At 30.7% G+C, this 15877-nt stretch overlaps 1 protein-coding gene across 2 annotated transcripts; it reads right to left on the reverse strand.

The window, feature by feature from the left end:
* Positions 1-12: 12 nt before the first annotated feature.
* LOC111706677 (unsaturated rhamnogalacturonyl hydrolase YesR) lies at positions 13-15103 on the reverse strand. 2 transcript variants are annotated; one of them, XM_023479584.1, is made up of 20 exons: positions 14920-15101; positions 12232-12356; positions 11498-11558; positions 10204-10289; positions 9885-9925; positions 8012-8101; positions 7733-7816; positions 7151-7189; positions 6706-6790; positions 5788-5851; positions 5181-5223; positions 4997-5044; positions 4828-4872; positions 4658-4734; positions 4021-4112; positions 3896-3904; positions 3227-3308; positions 2126-2159; positions 634-715; positions 13-182 (listed from the first exon to the last, which is right to left on the reverse strand). In XM_023479584.1, the coding sequence occupies exons 1-20, from the start codon at positions 14977-14979 to the stop codon at positions 128-130; spliced, it is 1302 nt and encodes a 433-aa protein (XP_023335352.1). In that variant the 5' UTR covers positions 14980-15101; the 3' UTR covers positions 13-127. The 2 variants fall into 2 exon arrangements, with proteins under 2 accessions (XP_023335352.1, XP_023335354.1); XM_023479586.1 differs by lacking the exons at positions 13-182; positions 634-715 and adding an exon at positions 1370-1470 and having other exon boundaries at positions 14920-15103.
* Between the last annotated feature and the right edge of the window lie 774 nt (positions 15104-15877).

Here is a 15877-nt window from a genome sequence, read left to right on the forward strand (position 1 = left end):
AAAACAAATATAATTATCTAAATTATTTTATTTTCAAAACATTTGCCGCATTACTATTGTATATTATATTTGGAGTTAATCCGCATAATTTTTGCCCCAGTCGTCTAGTTGCATATATTTATAGAGTTCAACTTTGCGACTTCTCTTTCCAGGCCAGGAACCTCGAGACCTCAGCAGTTGCTCTAAATATTAAAGAAACTGAGGTCTGGCCACATATTCTGATTTGACCATCCTTATCGCATCCCAATGTCGGGGACCATTGATATTTCAAACTAGGAATTCTCTTGGGTCAAATATTTTAAGTTTAAAATAACACCATCAGGCTGCAAAGGTATAAGGATAAAAAATCAGTTTGTGGCGAACACTCAGTTTCTTTTACATTTTAATTATTCCCCCCTACCTTGAAAACTCCTATTTTTCCTCTGCATATGTTAACATCTTTGGTTTCAGGTATTGTTTATTTCACTGAATAGGGTAAACAAGGAATAGGAATTAATTTTAGAGTAAAAAGTCCCAAAAAGTTAAATTTTACGTCCTCTCAGATTATTCCCATAGAAAAGGTCTTCTCTACCCCAAATATTGATATATTTACCAATATGAGTATATGTGTATGATAAGTATTATGAAGTATACCTAAGCACAGCACCTATCCCAGGACTAGAGTTTGGATAATCAGTATTCTCTGGAGTATATCCTTCCTCGTTATCCTTGATACCTGATCAATATATATATATATATATATATATATAAATATATACACCTCCTTATTATCCTTGATTCCTGATCAATATATATATATATAAATATATACCCCTCCTCATTATCCTTGATACTTGATCAATATATATATATAAATATATACCCCTCCTCATTATCCTTGATACTTGATCAATATATATATATATAAATATATACCCCTCCTCATTATCCTTGATACTTGATCAATATATATATACCCTTCCTCGTTATCCTTGATATCCGATCAATATAAATGTATTATGTATGTATACCCTCCCTTCTTTCCTGATCAATATATATATATATCCTTCCTTAATATCCTTGATACCTGATCAATATATATATACCCTTCCTCGTTATCCTTGATACCTGATCAATATACATAAATCCTTCCTCATTATCCTTGATACCTGATCAATATATATATATATATATACCCTTCCTCGTTATCCTTGATACCGGATCAATATATATATATACCCTTCCTCATTATCCTTGATACCTGATCAATATATTTATAAATACACCCTTCTTCGTTATCCTTGATACCTGATCAATATATTTATAAATACACCCTTCTTCGTTATCCTTGATTTGATACCTGATCAATATATATATACCCTTCCTCATTGTCCTTGATACCTGATCAATATATATATATATATATACCCTTCCTCGTTATCCTTGATACCTGATCAATATATATATACCCTTCCTCGTTATCCTTGATACCTGATCAATATACATATATCCTTCCTCGAAATATATATCCTTCCTCATCATCCTTGATTCCTGAGCAATATATATATATATATATCCTTCCTCGTTATCCTTGATTCCTGATCTATATATATATATCCTTCCTCTATATCATTGATACCTGATAAATATATATATTTATGTAATATGTATATATACCCTTCCTCATTATCCTCATATTACAAATGTTTGTATGTAAATATGTGTTTATATAAGAAATGGCTTCGCCTTTTTCAAAAAACAAATATTAAGAAATTTCTAGTCTTTGCCACAAATTAAAATTTACTAATCCCAATATATTTGCAACCAGAGTGTATAAAACTTTGATATTTAAAAATTAGATGATTTAATTTAACAGAATTATTATTGTGAAATATGTAAGGGTCGCGACAGTCATTGGGTTGCAAAGATGTAGGGATTAGAAAATCAGAGTTTGTGGCTAAGACTCAATTCCTCTATCTAACTACAAAGAAAACAGCAACGTATAATAAAGGCCCTTCAGATTCAGTCTGGCCCTCATGAAAAGCTTTAAGCTTTAAGACGGAGTTAAATGTGTTCTTAATTCCTTAAAATTGGAATATTTCTTAATTGGGTAAAAATCCCTGAAAATAACATATAATAATTTCACCTGTTCCACCGATTATGTTTGTAACTGTTCCATCCTGAGGACAAAACATGCATCAAGGTAATAAAACAACTAAATTTAGACAAGAAATATTGATGAAATATCAATTACAGGGTGTCCCAATAAACATGCATCAAGGTAATAGAACAGCTCATTTTAGACAAAGAATTATTGATGAAATGTTAAATACAAGGTGTTCCAATAAACATGCATCAAGGTAATAGAACAACTCATTTTAGACAAGAATTATTGATGAAATGTTATATACAGGGTGTACCAATAAACATGCATCAAGGTAATAAAACAACTCATTTTAGACAAGAAATATTGATGAAATGTTATATACAGGGTGTCCCAATAAACATGCATCAAGGTAATGAAACAGCTTGTTTTAGACAAGATATATTGATAAAATGTCAATTACAGGGTGTTCCAATAAACATGCATCAAGAAAATAAAACAGCTTATTTTAGACAAGAAATATTGATAAAATGTCAACTACAGGGTGTCCCACTAAACATAACAACTTCTTGAATTGAGAAAGACATATCGTCTTTTAAAGATATAAAAAGACATCCCTTCAAAATCTCAATTTTAAAATGTATGGTTCTTAAAACAATACTATCAATAATAGCGTAGATTGGTATTAAGAACCTTTTTCGGATCTTAATTAGTTAAAATAGAAGATTTTTTCTAGATTTAAAGAAGCTTTTTCACAAAGTTTTGTATAGTTTAGCTATCAAAGTAAAAGACAATGTTAAGCTAAGGCAGTGTGCAGTGTGCATTGTGCAGTGTGCAGTGTACACACTGTACAATTTAAACCTGCTTCACCCAGGGGGGGNACAGTGTTATATTATAAGACAGTGTTATATTTAGGGGGGGGGGGTAGTTAACTACCTGCCCCGCTATTCAGCTAGCTTCAGCACGTACAATTAAGATGGTTTACTGATAAGGGATGTAAGGAGATTCTGGCCTGATAATACATAACAAACATCAAATATGCAGTACGCTTTCGGACTAAGTAAGTGGAATACGTGGCCTGTACAAGTAGTAAAGGATTAGCGTACATCATCACTCTATATACTATAACCTCGTTGGTTTCACCTGAAGAATATTGTTTAATAAACTGTTCCAAGTTTGTAGAATTGTATCAGTAAAATCCTGGTCCACGTAGATCCAACCATTTCTAAACAATTCTTAAAATATTTGCAGTTCAAATATTCATTATGTATACGTACTAGGATTCAAATCTTTTTGATCATAGCTTTTTGTTGATTATCTTTCTGTAAGTCTTTGAATGTTCTCTTCGAAAAAAAGGAAGATCTGCATATACATTAGCAGATTTTCAAATAAAAAATATATAAATAATTTTGAAGCAATTTTTTTGAAATTCTGACGACCTATAATAGGTTTAGCCGTTACGACGTTTACAAAAATATGTATTTTCCAGAAAAATAAAATGAATTATTATTTCTTAAAGGGGTTGTGAGCGTATTTTAAGTGACCCTCCACGATGGCACTGCTCGATTTACAACAGCACCCCTTGAAACCTTGATTTGACTCGAAAAATGTTTATTTCTGTGAATTTCTCCAGTCTTTCTTCTATGTAAGAAATGGGCCAGTCACTTGTAGAGAGAGCCCACAAATCAAAATAAACAGTTTCAAGATCAAAAATATTGATATCTGATTTATGCTTGACCAGACATAGCATTGAAATTTTTGCATGGACCGGAGGGTAACTTGAAATTACGCTTACAGTCCCTTTAAAGTTACCTGTATCCCCTAAACATGAAGAAAACTTAATTTCATCTTTTTCACACATTTTTAATTTATTTTTTATTTTTTCAATTTGTTTTTTAAAGCAGAAACTTTTCAAATAAAATATGAATGAAATTTTCCTTGAAAGTGACATCATAAACATTGCAGAAGCTGAAGTCTCAAAGAATGTTGAGTTGTTTGTTAGAATATTTGTCCACAACCCGTTCTCACCCTGAAACAGTACTTTTGTAAATTCCTCTCCAGCCTTTAATGCTGATTGATGACCAGGGGACTACACTAGCCGGAGAGTAAAGGTCAAACTTATCCGACAGTGCTAGTACGATTTTGTGACTACGTAGCTCCTAGTTTTGATTCTACGCAGAAATACAGTGATCGGTGATTAGATAATTACAATGAAACTACTTTTTATTAAAAATGCTTTGATCCCTAATAAGCCTTTAATATTACAAATTTACAGGTAAACAAAGGAAAGCTGTCAATTGACAAATTCTCTTTGTTGAAATGTTCAAGTGTTTCTGCTGTTTGAAACCTTGAAAGATATCAAGAAAGTTGTCTTTATTGTACTGATATTTAAGACGAAGACGTGAGTATAAAAAATGAAAATGTATTAAAGGTTACATGTTAAAATTTCAAATAATTTTTGATCTTTTCATTAAAATTTATTTAAATTGTGACGAATTAAGGTTATCATTGAAGGTTTACTTTGATTAATGAGAATCCCTTAAAATGCAGATTTTAAGATTATAAAAAAATCACCCTTCTGCCGAGAATTGCTCCAAGATGAGAATTGTAGAGGTCCATAACCCTCATATACATGTCTGGATCATGAGTCACTGAAATAAATCAAAAACTAAATATTTTCTTAATACATTTCAATTCAGGATTTCAGTGAATTATCTAAATTTTAAAATATCCTAAAAATTTACCTAAATCCATGGAATCCGCTGCACTCAGAAACTCCGTAAATGCAACTGAGGGCATTTTTTAAAGATTGAAAATGTTTTATTATGATTTCAAGAATATTTTATTTTTCATTAGAAGAAATAATTCAATGACTATTTAAAGCATTTAAGTTTCAATCTGAAAAAAATATTCCTAAAGCCCAGCCATTTCCTCTGGCCCAGAAGCAACAAGAGTAATGATCTTAATAAAAATGTCTTCTTAATTAAATACTTAGGTCTTAAAGAGATGATCAAAGATTGAAACTGCTCTTTAAGAGTTTAAATGTTACTGTTGTGAATTGTTGATGACACTCTTTTTAAGATTGAGTTGATCCCACCTGTCCAGAAGTGATATCCATGTCTCATTAGTCCTAACTCATCCTACACAATTCATAATTTCTGTCTTAAATCAGGCGCATATCTAATATCTAATATCTAATATCTAATATCTAATATCTAATATATCTAATATATCTAATATCTAATATCTAATATCTAATATCTAATATCTAATATCTAATATCTAATATCTAATATCTAATACCTAATATCTAATATCTAATATCTAATATCTAATATCTAATATCTAATATCTAATATCTAATATCTAATATCTAAATGTTATATACATACATAAAATAGTAATTTTTGTTTGTATATCCGACCCCCTTGACCGATTTGCCTCAATTTTGATGAGGAACTCGGTAAAACCACGGGAATGTTCTTAGCTGACTCTAGAAGTTTTATAAATTCTCTGCAAAGCTGGATTTCTTTGATATATTATATATAAAATTAGTAAAATCATAAAATATAAATGTTAAAAAAAATAAATGGTTTTATTGAATATTTAAAATTATATTGTGAAGTATCAAATATTTTTTTTATCTATTCNCCCCCCCCAGTAATTCTTTAATTTTATTAACCACAAGAAATACAGAACAACACCTGCAATATTGCGGACATAAGAAGGAGCTGGTGACCAGCATACACAAGATGGGAAATATCATTACTGAAATATTAAAAGATTATGATACAGGGTGTCTCAATAAACATGGGGATTAGGTGACGACTTCTATAATGTATTAATGTTCTTCAGTAATGAGACAATATTTCATAAACACAATTTTAGAAGCATGCCATTTTAAAGATAATTTAAAAAATTACTGTTCTTAAGATGAAGATAGTGTAAATTTATTTCAGGTTTCAATTAAATAGCAAATTGTTCAAATGATTTATATCTCTGACAATTTAAAGATACAAAGAATGAAGACCACATTTTGAAAATTTCGTATGAGGAACTCTTTTTGTTATCTATAAACTATCGGAAATCAAAGACAATTTTTAGATCGTCTCTTGAGTCTTGATTTCCATGTCGATCTGTTTGGTTTGGCAAGTTTTGAACTCACAGAGTTTATTAAGTACGTAGTTTAAGTGTTCAGTAATGGGTCGATTTCTGCTCCATGTTATTCTTATACTATTATATATTATCTAATCCCTTCATCTTTGCAAGCTGATGGTGTACAAATCTGATATTTCAAACTTAGATTATTTGATCTAACGAATTAATAGTTTGAAATATCTAAGGTATTCGACATTAGGAAGCAAAGATAAAGAGATTAGAAAATCAGACTTTGTGACAAAGACTCAATTCCTTTCTAAAAATGTTTACTGGTAGCCAGAAAATACCAGTATAAGAAATTAAATACATTAAAGTTTGCACAGAATTTTTATTTTGCTTTTATATTATTTTTACTTTATATGTTGGCTACTTTTTTAGATGAATAAATCTTTGTAAACATTTCATACATTGTTGATTTATTATTTTATTTATATAATTTATATTGTTGAATGATTCAATTGAACCTGATAAGTGCATATTCAATTAGGAGTGCTGTTCCCATATGCATATCATCAACCCATACCCCTCCCCCTCTCATATCAAGAAATCCTAATAATAGAAAACATTAATCTTTCAAGAAAAAGAAAGAAAATTGTGTCAAAAGTTAAAATGTTAAAAAAAACTAATTTTGAAAACGTATCCACTCCCAAAGTAGGAGTTTTGAACGTCGAATTTGCGCTCAAACTCAGGATTTACAGATCTTTAAAAAGTTTAATATGTCTCAAATGTATCCGAAAGAAGTTTTCCACAACACTGCATACTCAGTTCAACTACCTTACATAGCCGGTCACTCCCTTTAAATATTGTTTTAATAATATTTAATAATTATTGAAAATTATATAAACTGTTTTAAAAAATAAATATTGAAATCCCCCCAAAAAATATTCTGTATTCTATTATTTACTATACCTTCCTCCATCCATGTGATTGGCCGGCTAATTGTTCCGTCTAAAGAGAAATACGAGAATATGAAATGAAGTCATATTTTCTAATTTTTTAAAAGATATTTAATTTTTAATGTTATCAATAATTTGCATAGTCAGAAAGATAATGTTTAGTAATCAATTAATAAATTAACTAAATGTTTTCATTGACTAATCAATAATAAATAATTCTGTGTGACACAAATCACAATTCGCATAGCACCTGTAGCTGTACTGTACGAAGTTAACGACATGAAAAAACATTTTGAAAAAATCTTGTTGGATAGATAGGATAGGAAGGGAATAATATTGTAGAAAATATATACACGTGTTAAACTCTATAACTGGAGCAATTAATAACTTAGTTTATCTATTTATTACACTAAAAACAGACTTCTAAGTTTAGAGCAAGTTGTGCAATTTACATACAAACGCTAAGCACACCAAATGAATTATCTCCTTCTGGTGATATTAAATTGATAAATCAATCAATCAATCAATCAATCAACCAATCAACAAATCAATGAATAGATAAATAAATAAATGTGTCTATAATTTAATATTTAACCTGGAAGATGCCAGGGATATCCATATATGTATTTCTCCACAACTTCACTAATAACATAAACATCTTCTTCCACTGTGTGCCCACCTAATTTCAGAAATTACAGTAAATATATATTTTCAAACATTTTGATGCTAAATTTATAAATACAAAACATAATCCATCTCAAATACAATATTTTCTCAAAAGCTCAAACTAGACATTAAATAAATCCAATTTTTAAAAGATATTTTCTGCACATTGGGGGTAAAATATATTTATAAATATACATAAAATAAATACCTTGTAAAGTTCCATACTTGAGACGGTCAACGTACACAACAGGGAAAAGACCGATGTTGTCCCCAATAGAGTAGATCCATGGTAAAACAACTAGAATAAAATACTATCTATGTTGTATGTCAGACCCAAAAACTGTTATGGTAATATGGTAATTGTTACACCGAAGAAATTGTCCATTAGACCTGTCCTGTGTTTCAATTATTATTTCCGATATTTTCCAAAATTCTAATTGTTTATTAAAATTATTAATATGGTAATACCTATCATGGCTTTCTCAAATTATACAGAAAAAGACTGGTAATACCTATCATAGTTTTCTCAAATTATACAGAAATAGACTGGTAATACCAATCATAGTTTTCTGAAATTATACAGAAATAGACTGGTAATACCAATCATAGTTTTCTCAAATTGTACAGAAATAGACTGGTAATACCTATAATAGTTTTCTCAAATTATACAGAAATAGACTGGTAATACCTATAATAGTTTTCTCAAATTATACAGAAATAGACTGGTAATACCAATCATAGTTTTCTTAAATTATACAGAAATAGACTGGTAATACCTATAATAGTTTTCTCAAATTAAACAGAAATAGACTGGTAATACCAATCATAGTTTTCTCAAATTATACAGAAATAGACTGGCAATACTTATCATAGTTTTCTCAAATTATACAGAAGTATACTGGTAATACCTATCATAGTTTTCTCAAATTATACAGAAATAGACTGGTAATAACAATCATAGTTTTCTCAAATTGTTCAGAAACAGACTGGTAATACCAATCATAGTTTTCTCAAATTATACAGAAATAGACTGGTATTACCTATAATAGTTTTCTCAAATTATACAGAAATAGACTAGTAATACCTATCATAGTTTTCTCAAATTATACAGAAATAGACTGGTAATAACAATCATAGTTTTCTCAAATTATACAGAAATAGACTGGTAATACCTATAATAGTTTTCTCAAATTAGACAGAAATAGACTGGTAATACCAATCATAGTTTTCTCAAATTATACAGAAATAGACTGGTAATACCAATCATAGTTTTCTCAAATTATACAGAAATAGACTGGTAATACCAATCATAGTTTTCTCAAAATATACAGAAATAGACTGGTAATACCTATCATAGTTTTCTCTAATTATACAGAAATAGACTGGTAATACCAATCATAGTTTTCTCAAATTATACAGAAATAGACTGGTAATACCTATCATAGTTTTCTCAAATTATACAGAAATAGACTGGTAATAACAATCATAGTTTTCTCAAATTATACAGAAGTATAATGGTAATACCTATCATAGTTTTCTCAAATTATACAGAAATAGACTGGTAATACCCATCATAGTTTTCTTAAATTATACAGAAATAGACTGGTAATACCTATAAAAGTTTTCTCAAATTATACAGAAATAGACTAGTAATATTTTTCATAGTTCTCCCAAATCATACAGAAATAGACTGGTAATACTTATCATAGTTTTCTCAAATTATACAGAAATAGACTGGTAATACCAATCATTTTTTCTCAAATTATACAGAAATAGACTGGTAATACCTATCATAGTTTTCTCAAATTATACAGAAATAGACTGGTAATACCTATCATAGTTTTCTCAAATTATACAGAAATAGACTGGTAATAACAATCATAGTTTTCTCAAATTATACAGAAATAGACTGGTAATACCTATAATAGTTTTCTCAAATAGTATACAGAAATAAACTGGTAATACCTATAATAGTTTTCTCAAATTAGACAGAAATAGACTGACAATACCAATCATAGTTTTCTCAAAGTGTATAGCCATATTAAGCTGCACCAGAACACAATTTGAAAGTATTCCTTTACCTGAACTATCATTATAGGTAAGGGACTCATTATGAAGTATTCTAGATTTTTGTTTTAAATAAAACTTTTTTATTTAAAATGCATATGAATTCAAAAACTGTGTTGGGTCAAAAAAACGTTTACAAAAAATTACAAAAAATTCAAAAAAACGTTTACAAAAAATTACAAAAAAATATGACGGTTCCTAGGTTAAATTAAATGATCAGCCTTATTCATTTTTTTGCAAAGAAATAAATACGTTTAAAATATTCCGTGCAGTCGATTTTAAAGTCTCATCCTTTGTTGAGAAATAAATGATAAATTGTTAGATAAAACATTCCTGTATCCGAACTCATCTTCTTCCTCCAGGAAAAAGTCCAGATGTTTGTGAAGAAACGGCTCAAGGTTTAGGTCAGGTAAGGTATCCTGGTAAACAGTTTTGTAAACTTATAAATAATTGTGGCAAAGGTTTTAGGGTATCCTGGTAAACAGCTTTGTAAACTTAAAGATAATTGTGGCAAAGGTTTAGTTTTAAACAGCTTTGTAAACTTAAAGATAATTGTGGCAAAGGTTTAGTTTAGGTAGGGTATCCTGGTAAACAGCTTTGTAAACTTAAAGATAATTGTGGCAAAGGTTTAGTTTAGGTAGGGTATCCTGGTAAACAGCTTTGTAAACTTTTAGATAATTGTGGCAAAGGTTTAGTTTAGGTGGGGTATCCTGGTAAACAGTTTTGTAAACTTAAAGATAATTGTTGCAAAGGTTTAGTTTAGGTAGGGTATCCTGGTAAACAGCTTTGTACACTTAAAGATAATTGTGGCAAAGGTTTAGGTCAGGTAAGGTATCCTAGTAGTCAGCCTTGTAAACTTATAGATAATTGTAGAAAGGTTTATGTCAGGTAGGGTATCCTGGTAAACAGCTTTGTAAACTTATAGAGATAATTGTGGCAAAGGTTTAGTTTGGGTAGGGTATCCTGGTAAACAGCTTTGTAAACTTATAGATAATTGTGGCAAAGGTTTAGGTCAGGTAAGGTATCCTGGTAGTCAGCCTTGTAAACTTATAGATAATTGTAGAAAGGTTTAGGTCAGGTAGGGTATCCTGGTAGACAGCTTGGTAAAATTATAGAGATAATTATAGCAAAGGTTTAGGTCAGGTAGGGTATCCTGGTAAACAGCTTGGTAAAATTATATAGATAATTGTAGCAAAGGTTTAGGTCAGGTAGGGTATCCTGGTAAAAGCTTTATAAACTTAAAGATAATTGTGACAAAGGTTTAGGTCAGTTAGGGTATCCTGGTAAACAGCTTTGTAAACTTAAAGATAATTGTAGCAAAGGTTTAGGTCAGGTAGGGTATCCTAGTAGTCAGCCTTGTAAACTTAAAGATAATTGTGACAAAGGTTTAGGTCAGATTAGAGACATAGCGGCCAACTTTATTTACTTAAAGATAGTAGTGTCACAGGTTTAGGTCAGGTTTAGGGTATCCTAGCTGCCATTTTATAAACCAATAAAGCAAAGTTTTATCTAGTAATTTTTAAATAAACTTCTATTTCTAACCATTTCAAGAATACTGCTTTACCAAAAAAAAATTCAAGTCTAAAATTATGGTTTATATTAGAGTTTATCCAAGTTTTTAAGATGCCTGAAGTTCCCAAAGTCCACGAGTTACCATGGCACCTTCATACGACCAAGTTCCAAAATTCCTGAAAAATTAAATCGTCCATGAAGGACATATCTTTTTTGGGGTAAACCTGGTACTTTTATAAACACTAAAGAAAACCAAAATATGTTTTTGTTTTTATTTATTCTAAAAAATTCCACGGTCTTAGTATGGCTATAAATTGAAACTAAATCAGCCTAAATATATCTGTATATTACTTCCAGTCAGTACACATTTTGTTATGTTAAGATATGGGAGGTTGTAGTACGAGATTAAGAAGACTAAATACCATTAAATAAGACCTTTGTTGTACACAACTTTTGAAGATATTCGCATTTTACTTTCTAGAATTAGATTCGTTTAAATTGTAGCTTTTCTGTGGAAGTGACTTGTGGGAGCTGCAGTTGCAGAGACAATAAAGGATCGACAATATCCCCAATATTGTTAATCTGGTCAAGGTAAAAATGGTATCGTTGTGGATCAGACATGCCACTTTTTTACTTATAGGTTGGACAATGGACATGTACCCGTGAATGTGCAAAAAATACATAAAATGAGCTGACCCTTGTATGCATATTCACGAGTACATGTCCATTGTCCATTGTCCAACTATAAGTAAGAATTTCATTCATGTTCAAGAATATTTTCACTCGTCTTGAATTTACATCTTTAGTGTGATATACTTATATTACTTTTGTACACTTTGTACAATGTACCTGTAGTGAAACCAGTTGCTGTGCTCCATTCCATACTGTACAGCAGTACACAGCCGCCCAGCCACCTCTAGCAGATCCTCTGCACCAGGAGGAGAAAGTTGGCCCCTGCCGACATGTGCGTCTGTCTGTGCAAAATAGTGTGCGTCTATGTTAAGGTACCCTAGCTGTAAACAAAAGATACATATATCTAAGGATAAGAAAAAATCAGGCGTTTATGTTTATTGTTTATTATCTATCTAAAATTAAGTTTTATAACCATAGCAACCAAGTGAATTGTTCAAAGATTTAATCGAAGATGATCTTTAAAGATGCATACCACGCATACCATGGTATAACATCTTTTTCCAGTACTAAAACGTACTCATTTTCTTCTCTTTTATTCGTATTTCATGCTATGGGCTTGCCACTTCTGGTTCTAAAAGACCATTTTGGTCTGCTACTTCAAGTTCTAGAGCGCTATCTTGGTCTGAATTCAAGTTCTAGAGCGCTGTCTTGGTCTACTACTTCTAGTTCTAGCGCGCTATCTTGGTCTGCAAATGCAAGTTCTAGAGCGCTGTCTTGGTCTGCTACTTCTAGTTCTAGAGCGCTATCTTGGTCTGCAACTTCAAGTTCTAGAGCGCTGTCTTGGTCTGCTACTTCAAGTTCTAGAGCGCTGTCTTGGTCTGCTACTTCAACGCTGTCTTGGTCTGCTACTTCTAGTTCTAGAGCGCTATCTTGGTCTGCAACTTCAAGTTCTAGAGCGCTGTCTTGGTCTGCTACTTCAAGTTCTAGAGCGCTGTCTTGGTCTGCTACTTCAAATTTAATGAGATCTTTCTGGTCTGATGCTTTTATTTCTAGAGAATTCTTTTGGTCAGCTACTTTAAATTCTAGAGTGCTATCTTTGTCTGCTACTTTAAGTTCTAGAGCACTATTTTGGTCTGAAACTTCAAGTTCTAGAGCTCTGTCTTGGTCTGCTACTTCAAGTTCTAGAACTCTATCTTGGTCCGCTACTTCAAGTTCTAGAGCGCTATCTTGGTTCGCTACTTTGAGTTCTAGAGCGCTATCTTGGTCTGCTACTTCAATTTCAAGAGCGCTGTCTTGGTCTGCTACTTCAAGTTCTGAAAGATTCTTTTTGTCTGCCACTTCTAGTTCTATGAGATCTATTTGTTGTGCTACTTCAAGTTCTAGAGAACCCTCTTGATCTGCTACTTCAAGTTCTATGAGATCTTTTTGGTCTGCTACTTCTAGTTCTAGAGAACCCTCTTGGTCTGCTACTTCAAGTTCAATGAGATCTTTTTGGTCTGCTACTTCTAGTTCTACAGAACCCTCTTGGTCTGCTACTTCTGATTCTAGCATATCTTTTTGGTCTGCTACTTCTAAAAGTTTAAAATCTAACGAATTATCTTGGTCTGCTACTTCAAATTCCATTAGTTCAAATTCTAGAGCATCTTCTTTGTCTTTTACGTTTTGTATTTCCTCTTGGCTCGTGTCCTCTAAATATCCATCTTCACCAAATGCTTCCAGGATTTTCTCTTGGCGTATAAAAGCCTACATATAGAGATAAGTAATGCAATGATAAAATCTAATAAATTAAGTCTTTATTTATCACATTACAACTAACCTAATCTAATATTAAGTTTCATAACTATTTTCCGTTGGACAGAGATCAAATTTTGTTAAAGAATTAATCGTTTTTGAAAAGTTTAGAATTTAATGAGAACATTATGTTTAATGTTTTTTCTGGTAAACATTACATTATGTTTAACATTTTTTCTGATAAACATTACATTATGTTTAACATTTTTTCAGATAAACATTACATTATGTTTAACATTTTTTCTGATAAACATTACATTATGTTTAACATTTTTTCTGATAAACATTACATTTTTAACAATTTTTTCTATAAATAACAAGAATACCAAAACTAAAAAAATTTAATCCTGACTTATTATCCGAATTATCAAAAAAATCCAAAATAATCAAAAAAGTTTACAGACATTCTAACATCACAGGGAGATCCAATAAGCATGGGAATCGAGTTTAAAATATCTCAGTTATTGTTACACTTAAAGTTCATGACTTTGAGTTTCTTGGAGTGCAATCTGGGACTTTTAAAATGTGGTCCGACATACACAAATTATATAAATCTATTCAAATGAGTTTTACCGAATACTCTTTTCAAAGAAATTGAGCCTTTGTCACAAACTCAAATTTTCGAAGTTATATCTTTGCAACATAATGGTGTAAACCTTTTATATTTCAAACTTAAAAGATGTGATCTAACATAATTCATAGTTAGAAATATCTTTGGTCTACGACATTTGGTCCCAAAGATATAGGGATTAGAAAATCAGAGTTTGTGGCGAAAACTCAATTCCCTAAAGCAATAGAAAAAAACTAAACAATTTTTAAAGTTGCGGCTTGAAAATTTAAAAGTTGATGGATTGGATTAAACCAAACTGACTTTTTATCAATAGAGTGAGACATGTTCAATTCATAACAGAACCCTGAACCCTTTATCCGATCAAGTATGAATTAGATATCCATGTTTTTATTTATGAAAACTGTATTTTTTTAATTGTGCATGCATTTACATTTACATCATGGTTTGCTTTAGACTAGAAAAAAGAACTTAAGTTTCATATTATTAATCCGATTAAGGTTTCCAGGGTACCGTAGTGAATCGGGCATGCAACTACAGTTTACCTGTGCACTAATAGACGAGATAACTCCTAGCAAACCAATAAGAGTCATCAGTCGCGTCATTGAATTTCTACACACTTCTTAAGAACAGAAAACACAGAAATGTTAAATTCTTTGAATGGCTGTCCTTTATTTAAAACAATTATAACATGGAATCTATCAATTGAAAACGTGTATAATATACATCTCAGGTCCTGACACTAAAACATTTTATCTTTGAAACAATTCTTATCTATTGTAAACGTTTTGTCATAATTGAAGGGATTTTTACAGAAAATTAATTTATTTTTGAGCTCGCTAAACTACAGAACTGATCGATAGCAATAAAAAATCATGATAATCTTGTTTTCAAACTTACCGAAAGCATCTAAAAATCATTTTAATTTTCTTCTAAATTTGGAACTTACCGCAAGCATTTTAATATCATCTTGATTTTCTTCTAAATATGGAACTTACCGAAAGCATTTAAAAATCATCTTAATTTTCTTCGAAATATGGAACTTACCGAAAGCAATTAAAAATCAGAATAATTTTCTTCGAAATATGGAACTTACCGAAAGTTAAGAAAATCACGACTATTTTGTTCTAAATATATCGAACTTGTACCGAGAGCATTTAAAATCACGATAATTTTGTTCGAATATCACAGAAGAATTTTAGGAATTTAAGAATTTATGAGGTTTCTCTTATAACGGAAGTTTATAATTTAACACAAAATGTTCGTAATTTCAGCTGCTTTTCCGGTAAAGTGCAATATTAATAGCAAAGTGATGTTTGTTTTCCTTTCAATAAGCTTAAGGCCCGGAGTTGGCCTTATTAGAATAAATAATCAAGGAAGGTGCCTAAATAAGTAATTTCAACAAAATATCAATTTGTCTTTTATAGGATCAAACCCGTATTTTTATTTGATTGATCCGTTTTCCCTAGTTTCAAAGTAAATATTCTGAATGGGAGCTTAATC

This window comes from Eurytemora carolleeae, unplaced genomic scaffold (genome assembly GCF_000591075.1).
Source record: "Eurytemora carolleeae unplaced genomic scaffold, Eaff_2.0 scaffold749, whole genome shotgun sequence".
NCBI lineage: Eukaryota > Metazoa > Arthropoda > Copepoda > Calanoida > Temoridae > Eurytemora > Eurytemora carolleeae.

Bases quoted from the DNA above. Each gene is read 5' to 3' on its own strand.
- LOC111706677 (XM_023479584.1), bottom strand. From the start codon at position 14,979: ATGACGCGACTGATGACTCTTATTGGTTTGCTAGGAGTTATCTCGTCT. The intron at 12,357-14,919 runs GTAAACTGTAGT...TATTTTGCACAG, and splicing joins TCTCGTCTATTAGTGCACAG to ACAGACGCACATGTCGGCAG. The intron at 4,113-4,657 runs GTGATTTTTTTA...GTACTGTTTCAG, and splicing joins GAGCAATTCTCGGCAGAAGG to GGTGAGAACGGGTTGTGGAC.